The sequence below is a fragment of the Gallus gallus genome, chromosome 2 (genome assembly GCF_016699485.2).
Source record: "Gallus gallus isolate bGalGal1 chromosome 2, bGalGal1.mat.broiler.GRCg7b, whole genome shotgun sequence".
In the NCBI taxonomy this organism is placed as follows: Eukaryota; Metazoa; Chordata; class Aves; order Galliformes; family Phasianidae; genus Gallus; species Gallus gallus.
In genome coordinates this window covers 48970237-48990149 of record NC_052533.1, presented here as the reverse complement: position 1 = coordinate 48990149, position 19913 = coordinate 48970237, and the positions used below count along the sequence as shown (strand labels likewise).

Sequence of the window (19913 nt, the reverse complement as noted above, 5' to 3'; positions counted from 1 at the left end):
CTGTGATACTGCTAGCCTTACCAGAACACCTTTTCTATCCTCTCCCTATACACAGAAGTGCTGGCAAGCAGGAAATTGTTATAACCATGTACCTCTATCTATGGAAAGATTAATAACTACTCAGAACTGAAAAATCTTAGTAAAACTACTAGTTTTTGTATGCTTGGGGGTTATGATATGACATGGATTTTACACTAGATCTTGTACTACTGCAATTCTATTTTGGGAAAATTAAAAAGTAGTAATAACAACAAATTCAGGCCAATTGAACTCTACAAGCATGTTTTAACATACCAACATGATTAAAATCTGACTGTCTGGTAAAGAGAGTGTTTGTCTAGGGTGCTACTTATTAAATATTCCAAATACCTTCATGAAATCTATACCAAACTCAGACACACCATTGCTAATTTCAAATTGGTCACACGCATACTAGACTAAAACAGTCGTACATTTCAGTAATAAACTAACCTAAAGGTTTTGTTCAACATCCTCAAATTGACCACATTTAAAACAAGGCACAACTACAAATTTGGATTGCATTATAGAAACAGGATACTATAAGGAGGCATGGGTAAAACAAGTCATGCTATCTTTGTTCTGCTTGCCTTTCTTCCTTCCTCTGAGGTACCACCAGTTTTGCATACATTTTAGAGGTAGGTTATAATTCTAATCTGAACTACTCCCTTTGCAAAGCTTCAGAAATTCAGAAGCTGGAATAGAGTAAAATTAGCAAGATGACTCAGTACTGAGGAGAAAGACAAAAACTGAGGGCTAAGGAAAATGCATAAACATTTCAGGTAATGTGAGAAAAAAAAAAGAAAGTGGCATTATTACATTTCAAGAAGCAGGAGATCTTAAGTTTGAGATAAGAACACAAACTGCAAGTAAGATTTTTTAGCTTTTGACTTTGTGACTGTCTGCAGAAACTAAAGGAAAAAAAATAATTGTCAAGGTACCTTTTAGTTCTTTGAACATTAGAAAGGTAATAGCTTCTGCATTAACTGTGGTGAGGTATTTGAAAGAAAAAAACAGAAACTGAGACAGTCTAATACACAGAGGTAATGAAGAGTAAATATGAAAGAAATATGATCAGTTAATACAAAATTAAAATAAGCTTCCTGGAGGATATTCAGGAAAAAAAAAAACTATTGAAGTTGAAATACTATTTTTATGATGGACAAGAGGGTTGCAGTATGGTTTGAAGGAATGAAACAATAAAAATGACATGAAGAAAGAGGGTGTGGTTTTTTTTTTTTTTTTTTAAATAAATCTGGGCACCACAAGCAAAAGATAACTTTTCACATTGACTTGAGCTCCAGCAAATACATTAATATTCAAAGAAATCTTAGTAAGTCAAAATCCTGGTGTAAAATTAGTTCAGTAGAAACAATCCTGAAGTTACTAAAAGACACTTTCCTTCTGAAGACTACCCAGCTAACTCCCTCTTACCACTAGGCAATTTACTTGTAGTCCAGAACAGCCACAAGTTCAGGCCATGTAATTATTTTTTAGGGTAAGCCTGACTCTGAGGCAGCTTTTTCATTGTGACTGCCCAGAAGCAAAGCTGACAAACCTTGCCTGAACTATATTAAGCTGTGTAACAAATACATGACTCTGTTTGTACCACCTTTCCTGCTACACAGGAACACCAGAGATACTCTTCAAAAGAGCTGATATAGCCAATGTTTCAATTTCAGCTCTCAGTTCCAAGACTTGGTAACAGTCAGCTTGGTTCAGTACTGTATCCAAAGTAAGAACCTACAAAAATCAACAGCACAATACAGAAATGTGCAAGTGTGGCTGGAGAGTTCAACTCAAGTCTGTATGCATATCTTAGCACTAGGTATGCTCAATACAAGCTTAACAAGTATTCACTGAGACTTCTCTGCGTTTTAACCCTTAGCACCTCCAGCTCCCTGTGTTTTCCACTATTCCAAATAGTGGAAAGCAGACCATTTAAAAATCCACCGATTTTAGGCAAACTGCTAAGACAGCAATAAATGTAGCAGTCAAATCACTAGGAAGGTTTGAAATCTGCTCAGGTTTTGAAAAATTTAATTTACCTTCTTAAAGACTAAAAGCATTAAAAGTCATTTCAATTCTGTGTAAAACTATCAATGAATCAATGTAAAGGAACAATTTTTATATCTGTTAAGGATAACAAAATAGTTAATTTTACAAGTCTTGACTAAAGGTTAAAAATGTTCTGTAAAAAAAATATGCATAACAGTTAATTCCATATTTTACATATATTAGTATTATTCACCATTATGCAAGTAAAGAAAGTGGAGCTCATTTCCTCTCCCAAACAAGATGACTGCAAAACTTTTAAAATATTTAAATTGAGAGTGGCCTTCATTTCTTTGGAGTACACAGCATTCCTTGGGAGGAGGAGGGGAATTAGTCTACTTCTAAAATTAAAAGAAAACTTGTGCCCCCATCTTTGTTTCCTACCCCTATTTTTTTATCTTTCCAATTAATTGTCTCCTGGAGATCAAACACCTCTTTGGTTATGCAATCTATATTCTGCTTCATGCGTTGATTCTCCTGTAGTAAATAGTATAATGGAAGAATAAAAGAGGAAAGATGAGTAAGAAATGAGGAAAAAAACCCACAAAAATTCACATTTGAAGGTAAAGGAAATAAAGCAGTAAAAGCCAACCAAAGAGTATATGAACATGAGGTTAAAGAAAAAGTGTGACTATGCATAGCATAACATTTTTCATTTGAATTCATGCAGAAAAACTGTAATTTTATTCCATTTCTTCATGTCAAGGGCAGAACGTTGTACAGCTAGCACTACTGTTCTTCAGTAACTATTCCCACTTCAGTTTGGAGATAACATGCCTTCTTCAGACAAACAATTATTACGTGATAGTTTTCAGACACCTTTAAGTACTGTTTGGAAGCGAGTGTTCTATCCCACCTGCTAGCTTCCCCTAACCCCTCCCCAGATATACACAATCTGTTATCTAGAAACAATCTCATTTATGGAGTAAGACTGAGAGAAACCACATAATGTAATACATTAGGAAGGTTACTGCCATAGAGCAAACTTTATGGATGTAAGAATACTAATGCAAGAATCTTTAATAGATTTGTAGCCTCCAGTTGTATTCAATATGTTTGTCTACCATTGGTGGCAAAATAAATACTTAATTAAATAAACATAAAGCCAGCTTTTAGCCAATAAATTTAAAACTGAAATTGGTGTTTGCAAGATATTGACCATTAACAAGAACAAAAAAAAAATCTAGAATTAACTGCTGAGGAGAGTATTACATATATAATATATTCTTCATGTAACCTGCCTTCAAAGCATTGCAACATTAGGCAAAAACAGTAAGAAGTATCACAGTACATGGACAAGTTGCAATACCCAATACTGTTCAGCAAAGAAATTTAGAAATATAGTAAATGCATAGGACATGACAATAGGAGAAGATGAACTATTGCAGAAGATTCATGACCAGCTGATACTGAAAATTTAGCTGACAAGGACAGTACGATATCTATGGAATTATAGCTATTCTGGGAACTAGTTATGTTAAGCTGGCAAAAAGCACTAGCTTTAGTGCTTTTTACACACTTGTCTTAACAAGTGGTTTTACTAGCGTTTAACTGATATAAAACTGTCCTGAAAGCATAAAGAAGAGCATGTGAATCAAGCACTCTGAAAGTGAAGTATACTTGCTGACTGTTTTCAGACATTTTAATCAATATATTTCAAATATAGCACTACGCTACAAAAGAAAAAACAGCAACAAGGATATGACCCAGCAACATCGACAAACATTGCTGCATTTATGCCTGACTGGAAAGCAAACAAACGTTCAGTACTAAAAATTCCAGTGGCTGATGGTCACAAAAAACAGAAATAGCTAAAATGGAAATTTTGGGAAAAAGCAAAGAAGAATAATTTATACTGTCCATGCTTCAGAACTTCTGGTTGTGTGAAGAGATTTAGGTCATACAAGCATTATCTCTGTTCTCAGAAGAAAGTAAAAGTACAAGGCACATTCACATGAGAAACACGGTTACCAAACAAATAAAGGATTTTCTAATATGTAACACACATGAAAATCTTTCATGGGCATTCTTAACTTCATAAGCTAAGTTAGACTTCATAAGACTGATTAGCTTAAATTCTATTCTCTAAAACAAGATACATTCTGTATTAAAAATGGGACTTAATACTTTAGCTAATTTTGTGTGTGATGACTATTCCTGTTCAAATCTTACACTGATTTTATTTGTACAAGTTCTATCACAATTACCACACATCAACATACCTCTATCAATTCATCTCTTTGTCGAAGGCCCTCTTTAAGTTCATCCAGCTTATGCTGTAGAACACTGCACGTGTGTTTCTGTCTTTCCAATTCCTGTATTGAATTCATGATTTTTATTTATTTGTGGTTGGACATGCAATTTAAATACACTTAAGTTACACAAGTTACTAGTCTATCTCAACATGACACTATCTGAGAAACCCCTGTAACAACTTAAGAAATTTTAACTACATAATGTCTAAAAACCATAGATTAAATTTTAGGTAAGTTCCCCAGATACTTACTGTACAGAAAATTCATTTAATGAGATAAGGAATGGAGACAGAAGACTCTATAAAGGTTTATGCATAATATCAGTGATAACAATTTATCTATGTATTGCTTGAAAAAAAAACTGCCACATAGATTTTCTGTTTCCAAGGAAGCGTCACCAAACTCATCCTATCCAGTTCAAATGAATATTTTGCTTTAGTGTTTGGATAGATTCTTCTGTTATCCAAGAGGATTTTGACTGCTTCTTACTGAGAAGTTGAGGCTTCCTATGAACTATCTTTATAGAGGGATGGGGGGGGGAAGAAAACCACCTCAGAAATTAATACCTTCGACTTCTCTTCATTTTCCCTGTGGTACTCTGCTATTTGCTCTTCTTTCTCCTCAATGACATCCTTTAGAGTATCTACTTGGTACACCAAGTTGTTTTTCTCATTGTCTAGTTGAGCATTGGAAACCATAGCTTTCTTGTACTTCTCTTCAACTTCAGCTAGTGAATCCTATAGGTAATAGAAAGGGTTACATTTATCTTTTTTATTAATTGCTTTAATAATAAAAATTGAAGTGTTACATAGTCAAACTCTCTATTTTTGTTTCTGATCTATTATTTCTGTGACATCTTTATGGATATAAAGCTCAATTTCCATTATTCATATTATGTTAGACAGCAACACAGATCATTATCATAACACAAGTATGAAAGTTATATGGTAGTATTCCACTTGACATTTTCTGCTCTGCAACCTTCATAACTTATAGGAACAAAGTATTATCATCGTCTTATTTACTTCACATTCAGTGCATGCACAGGAAAACATCTCAGAATACAGCAAGAAATCTGAAAGAACTCAGGCAAATGGCTATAAATGTGTATAGAAAAATCGCTGAGTAGCTTTAACCTTATTATATAGAAGGGCTTTATAATCTTGATTCAAAGTTTAAAGGTAGATACATCATTTTAGTAATTACAATTATTTCAACTTAAACAGTTTTATCTTCCTATTTTTCAAGAGTAGAATTAATAAAACTTCTAAGAAATACGAAGTCATGCATGGGTATCATAACATCTATGTGTAATTATTTATCCATGTTACAACAAACCTTCATTTCTAGGAAAGCTGTCCTTACAGTGCATATTTTCTTTTTTATTATTCAATCATGATCATATAAATTTATACCTATACCAATACATTGAATTCTGGAATTTTGTGCTGAGAAATACAGTAATTCAGAAATTCCAGAAGAAATAATTCCAGAGATGTCCAGATAGACTACAGACCAGAATAGACAACACAACATAAGTAGTATTAAGAAAGGCACTGTTATCATCTAGGAGACAGAAAACAACAAGTAGCAAAGAAGATTCAGGATGAGATATAACAAATAATGAAAAAAATAAAGACCACTTATAAGTGCATTCAGATAATTCAAGTTTTAGATTTAAAAACGTGATTATGCAATCATGACAAATTCTGCAGTAACTGATAACAAAACATCAAGAGACAATAAACCTTACCAAGACTTTCAAAGACTAATTCCTTTGGGAGTGAAAAGGAAAATAATAAGAATCATAAAAGACAAATGATATAGTCCTTCTATATTTAACAAATTTAACAAAAGCAACAACAGAAACACCAGAAAAAAATGCCTACTATTGATCATTTCTGTGAGCGTCCTGAGTGGAATCATACAGTAATGTATGTTGGCAGAGGTCCCTGAATGCCATCTGGCCTAACCTCCCAATTAAAGATGGGCCAAGATCAAGCTGATTAAAGCTCTCTCCAGTTTATTTAGGAGTTATCCCCAGGGATGTAGAGTGCACAACTTGACTGGGTAACTTGTTCTAGTGTTTGACTACCTTCTTTGTGAAAACTCTTTTGAAATCAAATTGAAATTTCTCTTGTTCAAATACAATTTCTGTCTGTTGCATCTTGCCCTACCACTGTTCATCTCCGCATGCAATCTGCTTTGTTTTCTCTATATCTCCTTTCAGGCAGCTGAAAATGAAATGACCCCACACCCCATCTGAACAAATCCACATTCCTCTTATTTTATGCCATGTGCTCCAGAACACTAGTCAACAACAAGAACTAAGAAAAAAGCAAACATGATGATTGTGAAACAGATGCCTAACAGCCTTAAAAAAAAAAACAAACACTTGCTTGGAGCTTAGAAGAACAAATTAAAATGTAATTAATCTACAAGTTAATGCAGAAAAATCTTCATTTATGGAAGAGGAATAAATAAATTGACATTGAGACAGAAGAGTGGCAATTGTTTCTGAGAAAGGAAACAAGCTATGCTTATGAGTCCCTGAACAATCAGAAAAATTGAATCTTACTAAGACATCTCTGGAACAGTTCCCCTTTTTTTTTTTTTTTTTTTTTTTTTTTTTAATTAAGTGAAGACTAACTCATAGAATCATTAAGCTTGGAAAGGACTGCTAAGAGTATCTAGTCCAATATTTAACCCATCACCTCACCACCATGTCGCCCCTAGGTGCTACACCTACCCTTTTGTGGTGGTAGGCTATGCAAGGATGACTTCAGGATATAGCAACAGGTGTTCTGGATTAGGTATGAATACTTGCAGCAAAATCTACCTATACAGTAGATTGTTAACTCTGTCTAAAAAGCGATCAAAACACCTGAGAAGCTTTTGAGGTTAAACCAACTGCATGACAAGATACTTCTTTTCTTCTGGCATTGGAAAAATATTCATATGTATAGTATTTTCATTCTATGTTCTCCTCTAGCTTAAGTTACCATAGCTCCATTTTATGCAATTACTGATTCCATGATTTATTTTTTTAAAGCATCATGTTCCCATACACGCATTTTCAGCAATATTCCACTTTTGCAAGAAGTAGAAAGGATTTGGAAGAGTTTCTGGAAGACCTGGATGAGGCAGTAGGATGCCTGAGGATGAAGCAGTGGAAATAGTCTGGAATGAAAATAGATAATAAAACGCTGTACATAACCTGTAACTAAGAAGAAATACCACCAATATTCTATCAGCAAAGCCAAAGGGCTGTGCAAATAAGCCTCTGGGGCTAGAACCAAAAGACTAAACAAAGCAGACATCAAGACAGAGCTCCATAAAATGTGTTAGAGAAAAACGTTGAGGAAAGGAAAATGATTCCTTTTCTAGCTGCTGTAGGAGAATACAGAAAGAGTTAGCAAAACAGAGGCAAACTGAGACATTACAAGATATGAAGAATTAACTAAATCAGAAGTACTCAGACTACCGTTTACTGTGCTGACACCCAGGTTTGTAGCCAAGTGAAAAAAGAAAACCTTTTCATAGCAAGATAGGCAACTACAGAGATTACAGAGATATACAGGTAGTGGGACTACAGATCACTGTTACCCAGCCACTGGAAAAAACACGAGAAGTAGAAGTAGGTACCCTAGTAGCTCTTTTTAATCCTGGAAAAGATATTGTAAGTTGCCTGATTTGTTATATTTAGTTTCCCTTCAGTGCAGAAGAGAGACCAATCATAGTTTAGATTTACTCCAAACCCTTATTGGTGGGAAAATTTACAAAAGAAAAGCATATTAATTTAAGCAAGCCAAAATACAGACAAACATCGTGAACCCAATACTGAAAATATCTATGATTTAAGAAAAATATAACTGGAAGTGCAAACCACAAGAATCAAATAATAATTCTCTTTCATAACTGTTGTCTACAAATGATCCAAACATGCCTACATGCATATATTTCAAAAGCATTACTTCAGTTTTGCTTTATAAAAACATACAACTTCCTGGAAATTGGAAGAATAATTAAGTTATTCATCATAACTGTATCTTACTTCTTTCTTGCCCATCTGACATATAGCAACTACTTTGAATATCTATTTATTTGCTAAGAAAGCACTGAAAAAGTACATTAAACCTTCTAAAGCCTTATCACAAAACATTCACTACAACGTGAAAGTTAAAATAATGTTAATGTAAACTAAATAATGATTTTAAACGTAGAATGAGATAACAGATCTTAATATTTTATCCACATGACAAACTTAATCTGACGCTCTCTATGCATTAAAAGTTAGGTACATGCTTCAAAGAAATTTAAGAACTTGTTAGTAAAGCTTTATACAGTTAGTGAAACCAGTGATATCTCCATTACCCCAAAATACCCATACAGAATGCATGCATGGGAGAAGCCCTAATACCTTTAGTTCTTTAAGTCCCTGCATGTATCTCCCCTCTACATCGTGTATCTGGTCCTTAAGATCATAGATATCCTGCAGGACATAGGAATGAACCATTGCATAAGAAGTATGGGGAAATACATTTGTAGTTGAAAGATCATCAAAATGTCTATATGCATTTTTGTCAAATGCCAAAGCCTGCAATAATTTACACAAATTGTATTTAATTCACAACAACCAGAAGGAAATTCAGATTTTGTTTGCATCACTCAATCCAAGCTATAAGAATTAAAACAGATCTCAAACAGGATGTAATTATTTCAAATTTGACATAAACAAATTCTTCTACTAACATAAACTATCAGCAACATAAATACTGATCAATATAACAATTATCAACACAAAAACCCAAACATTCCCCCCTGATTGACAATTAAACCCTCATAGCATTTCCTTACTATTATGAAACCAGAAGCAAAAAGCATTCCTCCCAACCACAAATACAATTTTAAGCTAGATCCAAATTCTCTGATAATGCAGTTTACCCGTAATTCACTGAGCGAGGCATCAGGATCCAATAAACTGCTTGTATCTCCACTTCCTCTCCTAGATGAGTTGCCACTCAGAGGAATTGAATTGCGAGATGATGGCTTAAAGTGAGGAAAACATTGCATCAGGTACGGTATACTGGTATACTTGACTTTAGTCTTTATAAATTACTTCATAATCGTAAAGCACTTTTCTCTCATCTTTGCTTTTTCTTAGTATTATTTTCCACCAAATGTTTTCTAGCACTTATGTTACTTCTTGATGAAGCACTGGTTTCTGTTTACAGTCATCTGATTTATGAGAAGCTTAAAGAACAGATGACACTGAGTTGGGGGTGAAGCTAGCTCCTTCAAACAGCATGTAGCAGAACAGAAAGAAATAGAAAACATATCAGTTATTGTAACATTTTATTCCCAATTTTCTGTCCAGAAGATATCCATAAGGAGGCTGTTAGTGCCGAAAAACATTTCCAAAAGTTTTCTGTCACACAGGATTCAGAATTCTCCAATGGAATACAACATCTGTGTTTTTAAAGTCTTAGTCTCTTAAAATACAACCTTTCCTGGTGAATGTTCTACCCAGAAAATGAATTCTACAAGAAATCGATACTTCTTAAAAGGATATTAAAGAATAAAATTATTGGGAATAAGATGCAATGCATAATTTCTGGTAGAAGAAATGTGTCTAAAATTATTTCTTTGCAAGTTCTTAAAATTAATAAAAATACACTCCACAAAGAAAATACATTTCTACTTTTGGAAAAGAAGTAATATTTTTAAATTGATGGATGAATACCATCAAAAATTTTAATTTAAAAATACTTACCCTTGAAAAAATTTCTGAATGTGATTTTTCACTCTTTTCTTCCAGCTGAAAATGAAAGGAAATTGGTCACAATACACCTTTACTACAAAGGACTACTAAAAAGCACTATTCTGTTCAAAGATACTGAAAAATATTTGAGAACAAAAAGTGAAACAAAAAAGAAACATCAGAAGTTAACAGGTCAAAATACATGAAAAAAATACATCCTCAAAATGTAGTTTTTACCTGAACTGCAAAATAAATGAACGCTTGTAAAGAAAAAGCCAGAAACCTTTTACAAAGTTTTCCAAAGAGTTATTACTTAGAATAAAGTACTGAAGAAAACAAGTTCCATTACTTTAATTTGAGCACAGTATTGACTACAACACTCAGTGGCATAACAAAGATTCATGCAAGTGCACTTCAAACGATCAGTGACACCAGTGTGAATGGTCTAGTTATTAAAAATATATTTGCTACCTCTAACTCTTCAGTAAAATCCTAAGTTACATAAGGACAAGACCAATTCAAGTGAAAGCTCTGAATTATTAAATAATTTTAATTTATATATATATATTGGACTGGAACCGAAGCAAACAAACATCTCCTCCACTTCACCTCCATCCCAACTTTTTATTTCAGAGCCTTTGGTAATCCAAACTTATACTGTAGACTTCCATAGTTTCAACATTTACATGAAATAAAGTAGTGAAATTAAATGAAGACTATAACACGCTGATGAATACTTTTTAAAAGCATAACTTCTTCAAAAGCTCATTTCTCCAAAACCTCCCATTTTGCTCTAACAGACAACAGATTTGGAAGTCTGCTACTATCACAGTAAAAACAAATGCTACTTTATGAGATCTTTTTCCAACTGCTGTGGTTTCTACAGGTTGACAATGCATTTCCATGGCAGATTCTATAATCTCCAATGAAATACTGAAATTTTAATTTGTAATACTTGTCACCCCCATGATGGTAAAAACAATATGAAAAATCCAAATGATCTGAAGTACCATTTGGAAAGACATAGTATTATTATAGTTTACATTTACATGAAGTAGTTTTACATACTCCAAATTAACTTACATAGCAACAATGATAAAAACAACTGAGAAAATAACAATTGTTTGTCTCAGCTTCCACACTTTCTCTCAGCAGAGCAAGCTTGAGTAAAAGAGCTCTACTGTAAGTTAAAAAAAGCTAAGATTTAAAATAGATAAATGATGGCTCTCTGTCATACTTTGACCACATACAGAGACAAATATAATACTACAAGTTATGCAGCACTATAAGATTATTACATCGTCAAAATGTGGAATCACAGAAACAGCAGTTGTAAGGGTACTCTCTAGTAGTCATCTAGTCCAGCTTTCCAACCAAAGCAGAGTTACTGCAAACATAAGTCCAGATTAGCCTTTATTTATAGGCTCTGCATGGTTAACTTTCACCAGCTCCTGAGGATGGGGATTCTCCAACCTTACTGTAACCTGTCCGAGTGCAACGCTAATCTCCTTGTGGAGCTTCTCCCAGACTCTAGCCTTGAGAAGCAGCATGAGGTTGCAAGACGTACAGTTAAGAAGTGTTTGGCTTTTACCTAATTAAGCAGTGGCAGGCTGTCAGTAGATCAGGTAGCCTCCCCTCCGCCCAACTAGACAAGCCCAGTTCTCCCAACCTTTCTTCCTATGGCATATGCTAACCCTGATCATTCAAAGACAAGGTAAAGAACAGAAAATTCCCTATTCTTACCACTATTAAGCATAAAAACTAAGTGACAAAGTTTTGTAGAATTAACAACAGCAATAAAAAACAAAGGCAACTAGGTTTTTGAAGCTCAGATCAAAGGAACGCACAGAAAAACTGTCATCCCAGTTTTCCTGTAACAAGCTCTGTTAACCTAGGACTCAGTGCAAGAGCATCGATGGCAATGACCGCTCCAATAAAGGATTCTTAGAAACTCTCACAATGGAATAATTAACACTAGAATGTGCTAACAAGAGCACACTTAAGTCTATTTTTGTTATTAATACAAATATTAGTATTCCAAAATTCCAAAGAACTGGGTATTGTGAACTTCATGAAATAAACTTCCACAAGAAGAAAAAAATTCACATTGAAGAGATGCTTAAGCTTATCACCTATTTAAAAAAAAAATGTGAAGTGTTAAGACATCACGTGCTTCAAGCAACAGGCAAAATCTCCTTAAAATAAAGCAGCATGCAACATGAAACAGTTTTTAGAAAATTCATGGACTTCAGACATTTTTATATACAACACAGCATTTAGTTTGAAATGAGCCCCAATCCTTCAACAAGATGACTTATCTGAGAAAAGAACTCAGCTCTTTTATAGTATTTACTCCTTTGTAGAATGAAAATAAAATTCACGGTTAGTAAGTTTGCTGTACTTGGCACAATATAATAACAAGCATTACACTCACACTATTCAAATCTTGGACATCATCTGCATCAGAAACAATGCTTCCCCTGCGGTTGGAGCGACTGAAATAGTCAGCAGCAGTTTCACTTTTATCAGAAAAATCAGAGGACTTCAAAAAAACATAAGGAGGTTGAAAGAAAACTGAAGATTATACCACAGAATGAACAAGATTTTTTTTTTGTAATATAGCAACAACTTACATTTTCATTGTTCCAATTTACTCCTGCATTTTAAGTATGAGAACTGTAAAATACTCTTTTCTGAATTTTTGATACATTAAGCATGTCTATAGGAATAATACATGTGCCACACCATTATCAATACTTCAGTCATGCGTAATTTTTAAGTACTCTTCAAATTTACTATTCTAATCATTGTCTATCTAGTTGTTTATCTAAAAGTAAGACCAATAAATGTTTGTTATTGACTCATTTTCTGTAATTTGAATAATATAAGTTCAGTTAAATATACAAAAATAGCTTGGAATTAGTAGTGCCAAACTACATAAATTCTTAAAAAAAGAATAAAATTGCAAATGATAAAAACAGATGATGCAGTCTGAAGTCAAGAAACAGAAGAATACTTTTCTCTACAAATGCTGTTTCTTCTTTGGATCACACTCTTATCAAATCCAATCTGGGCTTTCACTCCCTCAATTACAAGAATCTTTAAAAGGGAATATAAGTTTCCTCCCCAAAGCCACTCTCAGGTGTCAGACACTTAAAAAGTGAGGGTAAAAAGCACTCACATTGCTCACAGAAAAGGCAAGATATACCTAAACACATTACAATCACTACAACTTCCATAGGAATTCAAGTGAAATATTTTTTAAAAAGCACATTATATATGTTAAATGTGTTAATGTGAACAATACATTTGGTTTTAAAAGTACTTATATGAAAGAAAACTCTTAAGAAAACAAACTTTAATACTTTGAAAAATATATGGCCTCCATTCAATATTCACCATTAAAAAATAACTCAAAACATCTTTCTACTTGATATAAATACTTAATGTAGCCTCATCATTCTGATTAAAAGATGGTGAGATGCCTTGTGTGCAAATGTGACCAGTAACATATAAAATAGTCAACTGATGAATACTTACAGCCACCATAAAATAACTAAGGAACCAGAAAGAATTCCAAACACCACTATACCACCCAACTCACTGTACTATCTCTCTTCCCTTGCGCGGCAAGATCAAAAAGGATGCAGTTCTCCACATTTCATCATCTGTATATCACAAGGATTGAAGATATACCCTTGCATTTAAGTAATTATAATTTTTATATTTCTATATTTTATAATAGACAAAAATAATGTTTAAATGTTTGTCTATGAAATTTGCATAGCACAAATGAAAAATATGTTCTGTGTCAAAAAAAATGAAGAAACTATGCTTATAATTAAAGCATAATAAAAAGCAATAAAACCTTAAAATAAGATGAAATGAATGACTCACACAAGCTTAATAAACAACTACTTAGGCCTAATTTTTCTCACCCATAAAGACTTATTATTATTGTTTGTTTGTTTTTTAAGAGAAACAGTTAAGCCAGAAGGCTGAAGCACTAAGTATGGCTTATACTAAAAAACAAACAAAAAACAACATTAAAAAACCCTATGGCACTGAACAATTACTATGTGTCTAAGCTGCTCCTCTCAACACAAAGCCAAATAGAAGGCACAATAATGTAGCAAAACACACTTAGGCTGTGAGTAAAACTCAACAGTATGCATCTTCATGGTGGCCAATGGGAGGAAAAAGAATTGCTCAGGTGCTCCTCAAAAATTACCCTGATTTGTCTCTTCAGTAAAGATTTATTTAATTACTGTTAACTTCATAAAATGCATCTTCAAAAGCCTCATCAGAAAACTTAAGAGAAACCTTTCCTAGTGTGCTAGTTCAATCTCTGAATCCTCTCTCAGAAGGTAGTCAGCAACATAACTAGTAAACTGGAAGGCACACCAGCATCTTTTTCCTAATGATTTTTTCAGATAGGGAGCACTATGGACTCAATGTTTTTCAGTGTTGTTTTCAACTCTGATTTCATGTTCTCTTCTATTCTCCCTTCTGATTTCCCATGGCTACTGAGCTGATTTTCAATGCAACGCTTCAATGAAACCAAGTATTAACAACAGAAAGAATACATGAAGTGATGATTAAGCAGTGAGCAAGATTTTTGCCTTGTCTACTTAATATCCCTTTCAGAATTATTTTATTCAATTTTTTTTTTTTAACTTGGAAATCTATTAAATCTTCACAAGTTGTATGGGAACTGTTGAATCACGTCATGAACCTCTGATTGACCACCTGAGGCGAGCACTGAGTCAGCTACAGGAGCACACGTGAAGGCAATTCAGCTATGTGACCAGAAGGGGTGGAGCCTGGCTGCACCTCTCCTAGACCCCATTTAAGGTTGACCGCCACTGAGAAAGGATGTCTCTCTGGAGATCGCTCCTCGTGGAGTTTCTCACAAGCCTACAACACCAGTGAGCACTTTCATTTATCTATGATTATCTTTTCCAATGTGATAATCTTACTAAGCCTAACTTCTCCATATACTTATTGATCATCCAATACTTTACAACATCTGTATTCTCTATTGACCTTACACAAGTATACACCTTGGCATTAATGGTATCACAAACATACTGAAAACTGATACATAAACTCTTAAGTCTATACATTTTATACATATATAAGAAATTGCACTCAATCTTGAGAAACAGAGGAGACAATTAGTACACTCACCATCCAAAAGACTTCAGAGATGGATGGCAATAACTCCTAAGTTTTGAAAACCTTTACAGAAAAGGCAAAAGCCCATTTTTCCTATACTCTTTAAAATTCAGTCTGAGGTCTATTGCAGCTGAAAAACGATCAGTTTCTGACAAAACTTTTTTTTATTTTTCCTCTCTAACACTGTTAAGAACATGTGAATAATGAAAACACAACTATTTCAGTTTAACCCACAGAAAACGCTGACATTCTTTTCTTGGGTAGCTTGACAGATGAGCAGTTGCACCAGTAAAATCAAGAGAGAGTTGTTCTGGGGCAGAAACAACTGCCCCAGTTGTAGCTACTGGTGTAGCTACTAAAAACCACTTTGCAGCACAAAAAGTCATCTCTGGAATAACAGTTTTAGCACAATACACAGGAACAAATTTATCTAATTTTTAAGTACCAGTCACCAGAAAAATGAGCCGATTACTTCTCAGTGCATGATATAATGAAGGTGACATTAGTCTTCTTCCCCCCCAAAAAGACTTTTTCCATGTGCTGGCTCCAGCTGTGACATAAGGTGGTGGTAACTCCACAAAGTACAGTATTTCAGCACTTAGTTCTTTCCAGTTCTGTACGCTGCAAATAGCTGAGAGATGCTTAGAACAGGAAATTCCTTACTGCTTCTTTACTTTACTGTCTCACTGCCAGAAGTTCACACCTTGGTAAAATTTACATCTCTGATAAACAGCAATTTTTTAATAAAAAAAACTGAAAATCTAGTGTATGTGTTCATCAGTAAAATGACTCACAGTGAAAATACTCATAGCTGCTGTGTGTTAGTATCAAAGCATTCAGCAAAACATGCAAAGGAACGCTCACCACAGGACTACTTCGAATTGAGCTTGCTCTTGAGGAATACCAACTGTATTCAGATGGCTAAAGAAAAGTTTTGAAGATTTTCTTAATTTTCATTATGTCTCCAGAAAACCAAGATTTTGAAGGAAGCAACCAAAAACCCGTAACACTTACAGTGCGAGAACTATATGAGCTACGTAATCCATCACCATACAAAGATGCCTGAGAAACAGAGGGAATGAAATGCCATTTATATTCTGACTCAGAAGTTACTGTCACACACTCACACACTGAAATGCACTGATAAATTAAATCTCCTTATTATCTTACCCAGCTAAGCATTTTCCAGTTACTATATATATTTTTTGAAAGGATGAAGAACAGTTTTTAATAATTGCCAGTAGCATTTCCTCCAACTAATATGGATGTCTACTTTCTAATATAGTCTAAATTTCAGTGAGAAGTAGCTATATAAAAGTCAGCTTTTTTTCAGAAAAATAAATAATTGAAGTTAAATTTGTTTTTTGAAGTTGCAAACCACCCTGGGAACTGAAGTTGTACTGCACGCTTATCCATCTTGTAAGCCCATGCAAATTTTCCTGAAGAATTTTTCAGAGTGCAAGGCTGAAATCTATTTATGTATGGAATAACAACAGAAGCTCTGGGCACCAAGTTAAATAAAAATTTACAGTCTCATTTTGCTTTCCCCTACCTCTGAAGCCATCTCCAATAGAAATTAAGAATTATATGTAATACATCTCATTCTCTCACTGTATCTAATGTTATAACAAAAACACACACAAAATCAAGAAGCATATTGCTTGCAATTCAAGTAAGTGCATACAAATATTACATTTAAAAAATTTGACTATTTTCTTACGTAGTTTCAGAACATCTCAAGGTGGCAGCTAAGTCAGATTTGAATTACTGTAGCAGTAAAAGGCATAAAGTTTCAAGCATACACAGTATCTTTTAAATAGAAGCTTTATAGAGCTACTTAGCCATTCTTGTTGTAGCTGCTTTGTACTTTGTAAAGATGTCCACTTGCATTCTTGCATGCTTTACTTCTGGCATCTTATTTGAAAGTACATGAAATGTATTTACCACAAATTTCTGTAACATCCTGACAATGATTCTCTTGTTCAACTGCTAGATTTTTTAAAATATTACACATGCAGTTGTTTAGCATGCTTGGATTAACTTATTCTAAGGCCAGTATTCTTGAATATTATTGCTGTATTTATAAACTTTATGTCTGTCTGTAAAAAGATCATCAGATAGGAATTACAAAAGTAATTTAAAGGGGGAACCTAGCACTTAAAGACCCTGAACCAAACCCAAAACAAGATGCATGAATTGTCTATATTTAAGAGCACAAAAAGAATGCACATGTAATACTGTCAAGCCACACGGCCATACAATACAAACTTAAGGCAACCGTGCAAATGGGGCTTACGAACCAAACTGATACTTCTTATCAAACCAGTGTTTATAGAAGGAGACACCTATAAAGGAAAGCGTAATTTTAATTTTCAAGGGCCATTAAAATGACTAGAGGAAAAAAATGTCTTTCATGTAGTACTAACCCTGTAACTCCTAGTTGTTGCCATGGGATCACTGTATAGAGAAGATGACTGTAAAGTGAAGAATAGAGAAAAGAATAGAGAAAGAAACATTTTCTGTATACAACAAATGTTTTTATCTATTGCCTTATATTCGTCAAAAGTTCTAAAGATGGAAGTAATTTATTATAGTGGTAAAATGTATAAGAACTTTTAAGAAAAGTATAGATAAACAATCCAGGAAAGTCCATTATCTTTGAAAACATAACAAAATTTTCATTAGTATAGTCTAGAATTTTCATCAAAAGAAAATAATAATAAATTAAGTAGTGTTTAAAAGACATCTATTTCCTTTAGACACTTACTTAAACATGACCACAAACATACCTGCAGTTACTGTGAGATGCAATCTACCTCATCAGACTGTTAATTTATCACTTATAGTAATGTACAATGAAGTAGCGTACTGGGGCTAAATTTTTAACATACTTTACATATTAAGCGACAAATACAGGAAGAAAAGACAGACCCGAGTATGGTAGGAAGGAGTCGGTTTACTATATCTAAGGCTGCTATAATTTCTTTGATCGTGGTAAAGTCCACTCTGTGAAAGGGAAAGAAAAAGAAAAGAAACACAAATATTGCATAATTGCATTTAAAGATCTTGGGAATAAAAAAAAATAAGAAACAGAAGTTCTATTTCGATATAGCCCAACTATTCCCAAGTTCAGAAATCGGGATTTTTTTTCTGTGTATTAGCATATGCCATACTTTCAATGTCATGTTCAAAGCAATTGTGTTACATTCTATTATACGAAAACCCTAAAAAGTTTGACTAAACCCTGACAAGTACAAAATGAAACATATAAAAACATGAGACAGAACTCACTAATAATTACTACAATTGTTTATTTGATCTTTCTTTTTCTATTAGATGCCAACTTATATTAGAACTTGGAGGGAGAAAAGAATCTAATAAGGGATGAATGTCTGCATCACCACCATTAGTCCGTAGCCTAATACTGTGCTTTGCACCAAGCACAAATTCTGAGGTCTGGCAGTTAAATTTCTGGCGTATTGCTGTTTTCCCAGACAAACAGCACATATATGCATATACACGTGAGAAAAAATTATATAAGAGAAGGAAAAAAAAATAGAGACAAGTATTTGGCACAGTGTAGTACTTTGACAAAATATCGCTTTGTATCCCCATAAGGCCAAAGGATGTAGGAAGATTGACAGTACATGTTTAAAAACTGAGGGTACAGGAAAAAAAAACACTTGTTTGCAAATGCACACAGAAATGCTGCAACATGAGCAATTATAAGGAAAGAGAAAAGTTATTTTAGCACTGACTCAACACAAACATCCACTGCTCCAACCCCTGCTAAGTCATCAGTTGTCAACATCCTCTGAAAAACTGCCTCCAAAATATTTGAATTCTTGGCACTACATTCCTGCCACACACTGGACTTTTCTAGAAGAGTGTTCACGAGATCACATTAGCCCACATCTTTCTCAAGAACTCACCTGAATAATGTCAAAGTTTATGGTAAATACTACCTTAACTAATTCAAAACTACATTTAAACTTTAACAAGTAGCGGTCAAAGCATAAGTAATAAAAAATGTATTTCCGTTCTGACTGAATAAACTTTAATTCACAGAAATGCCACTTCTAAACCAATTGAAAATGCTTCTCACTGAATAGTATTTTTTATTCAGATGAGCTCCATCCACATACTGATGTGTCACAGCTTAAAATACTTAACTTGTCAGAATGTGGTCAATACTACAAGTTCCTTTTTTATAAAAAAAAAAAGCATGTATCAGCAAGCTAATCAATTTATTCATGTACTGCATTAGTACATAACAGTCTAGACAGGTAGTATTTCTATAATGAATTTTATCATAGAAAACTAACCAATAAATCTTTATGGGAGTAAGCAGTTTTCTTCTTTGTACTGTGAGATTCACTGTAAGCATGACTCTAAGAATAAAATTTAGAAAAATTAATACCACTACATAACAGCAGCTGCATTCTTAAAACACAAAATGTCAGACAAGGATTCAAGATATTACATGACTAGAAAAAAGGGGCCATATGTCTAACACTGTGTTAAAAAAAAATGGTAAGTGAAATTATAACCATCCTTATCTTTGGTTAGAATGGACTTTGCTTGAGCCAGTATTTACCTTTCACAAGAAATGTAAAAGCAATAATCAACGTAAAAATGCTTAATAT

The 19913-nt window shown here is 33.7% G+C and overlaps 1 protein-coding gene across 43 annotated transcripts in view; it reads right to left on the bottom strand.

The window, feature by feature from the left end:
* Window positions 1-19913, bottom strand: part of LRRFIP2 (LRR binding FLII interacting protein 2) — a 68732-nt gene that overhangs the window by 6806 nt on the left and 42013 nt on the right. For 4 of the 43 annotated variants that reach the window (XM_046938150.1, XM_015281642.4, XM_015281643.4 and 1 more), the window contains 13 exons: window positions 19593-19658; window positions 18199-18273; window positions 17694-17741; window positions 17568-17612; window positions 16282-16329; window positions 16132-16188; window positions 12524-12631; window positions 10102-10146; window positions 9273-9377; window positions 8749-8820; window positions 4895-5065; window positions 4296-4388; window positions 2458-2550 (listed from right to left, as the gene is read on the bottom strand). In XM_046938150.1, coding sequence (XP_046794106.1) covers window positions 2458-2550; window positions 4296-4388; window positions 4895-5065; window positions 8749-8820; window positions 9273-9377; window positions 10102-10146; window positions 12524-12631; window positions 16132-16188; window positions 16282-16329; window positions 17568-17612; window positions 17694-17741; window positions 18199-18273; window positions 19593-19658 — 1026 coding nt within the window. The remainder of the gene's footprint in view (window positions 1-2457; window positions 2551-4295; window positions 4389-4894; window positions 5066-8748; window positions 8821-9272; window positions 9378-10101; window positions 10147-12523; window positions 12632-16131; window positions 16189-16281; window positions 16330-17567; window positions 17613-17693; window positions 17742-18198; window positions 18274-19592; window positions 19659-19913) is intronic. The other 39 variants (XM_046938161.1, XM_046938160.1, XM_025147566.3 and 36 more) reach the window with 26 other exon arrangements.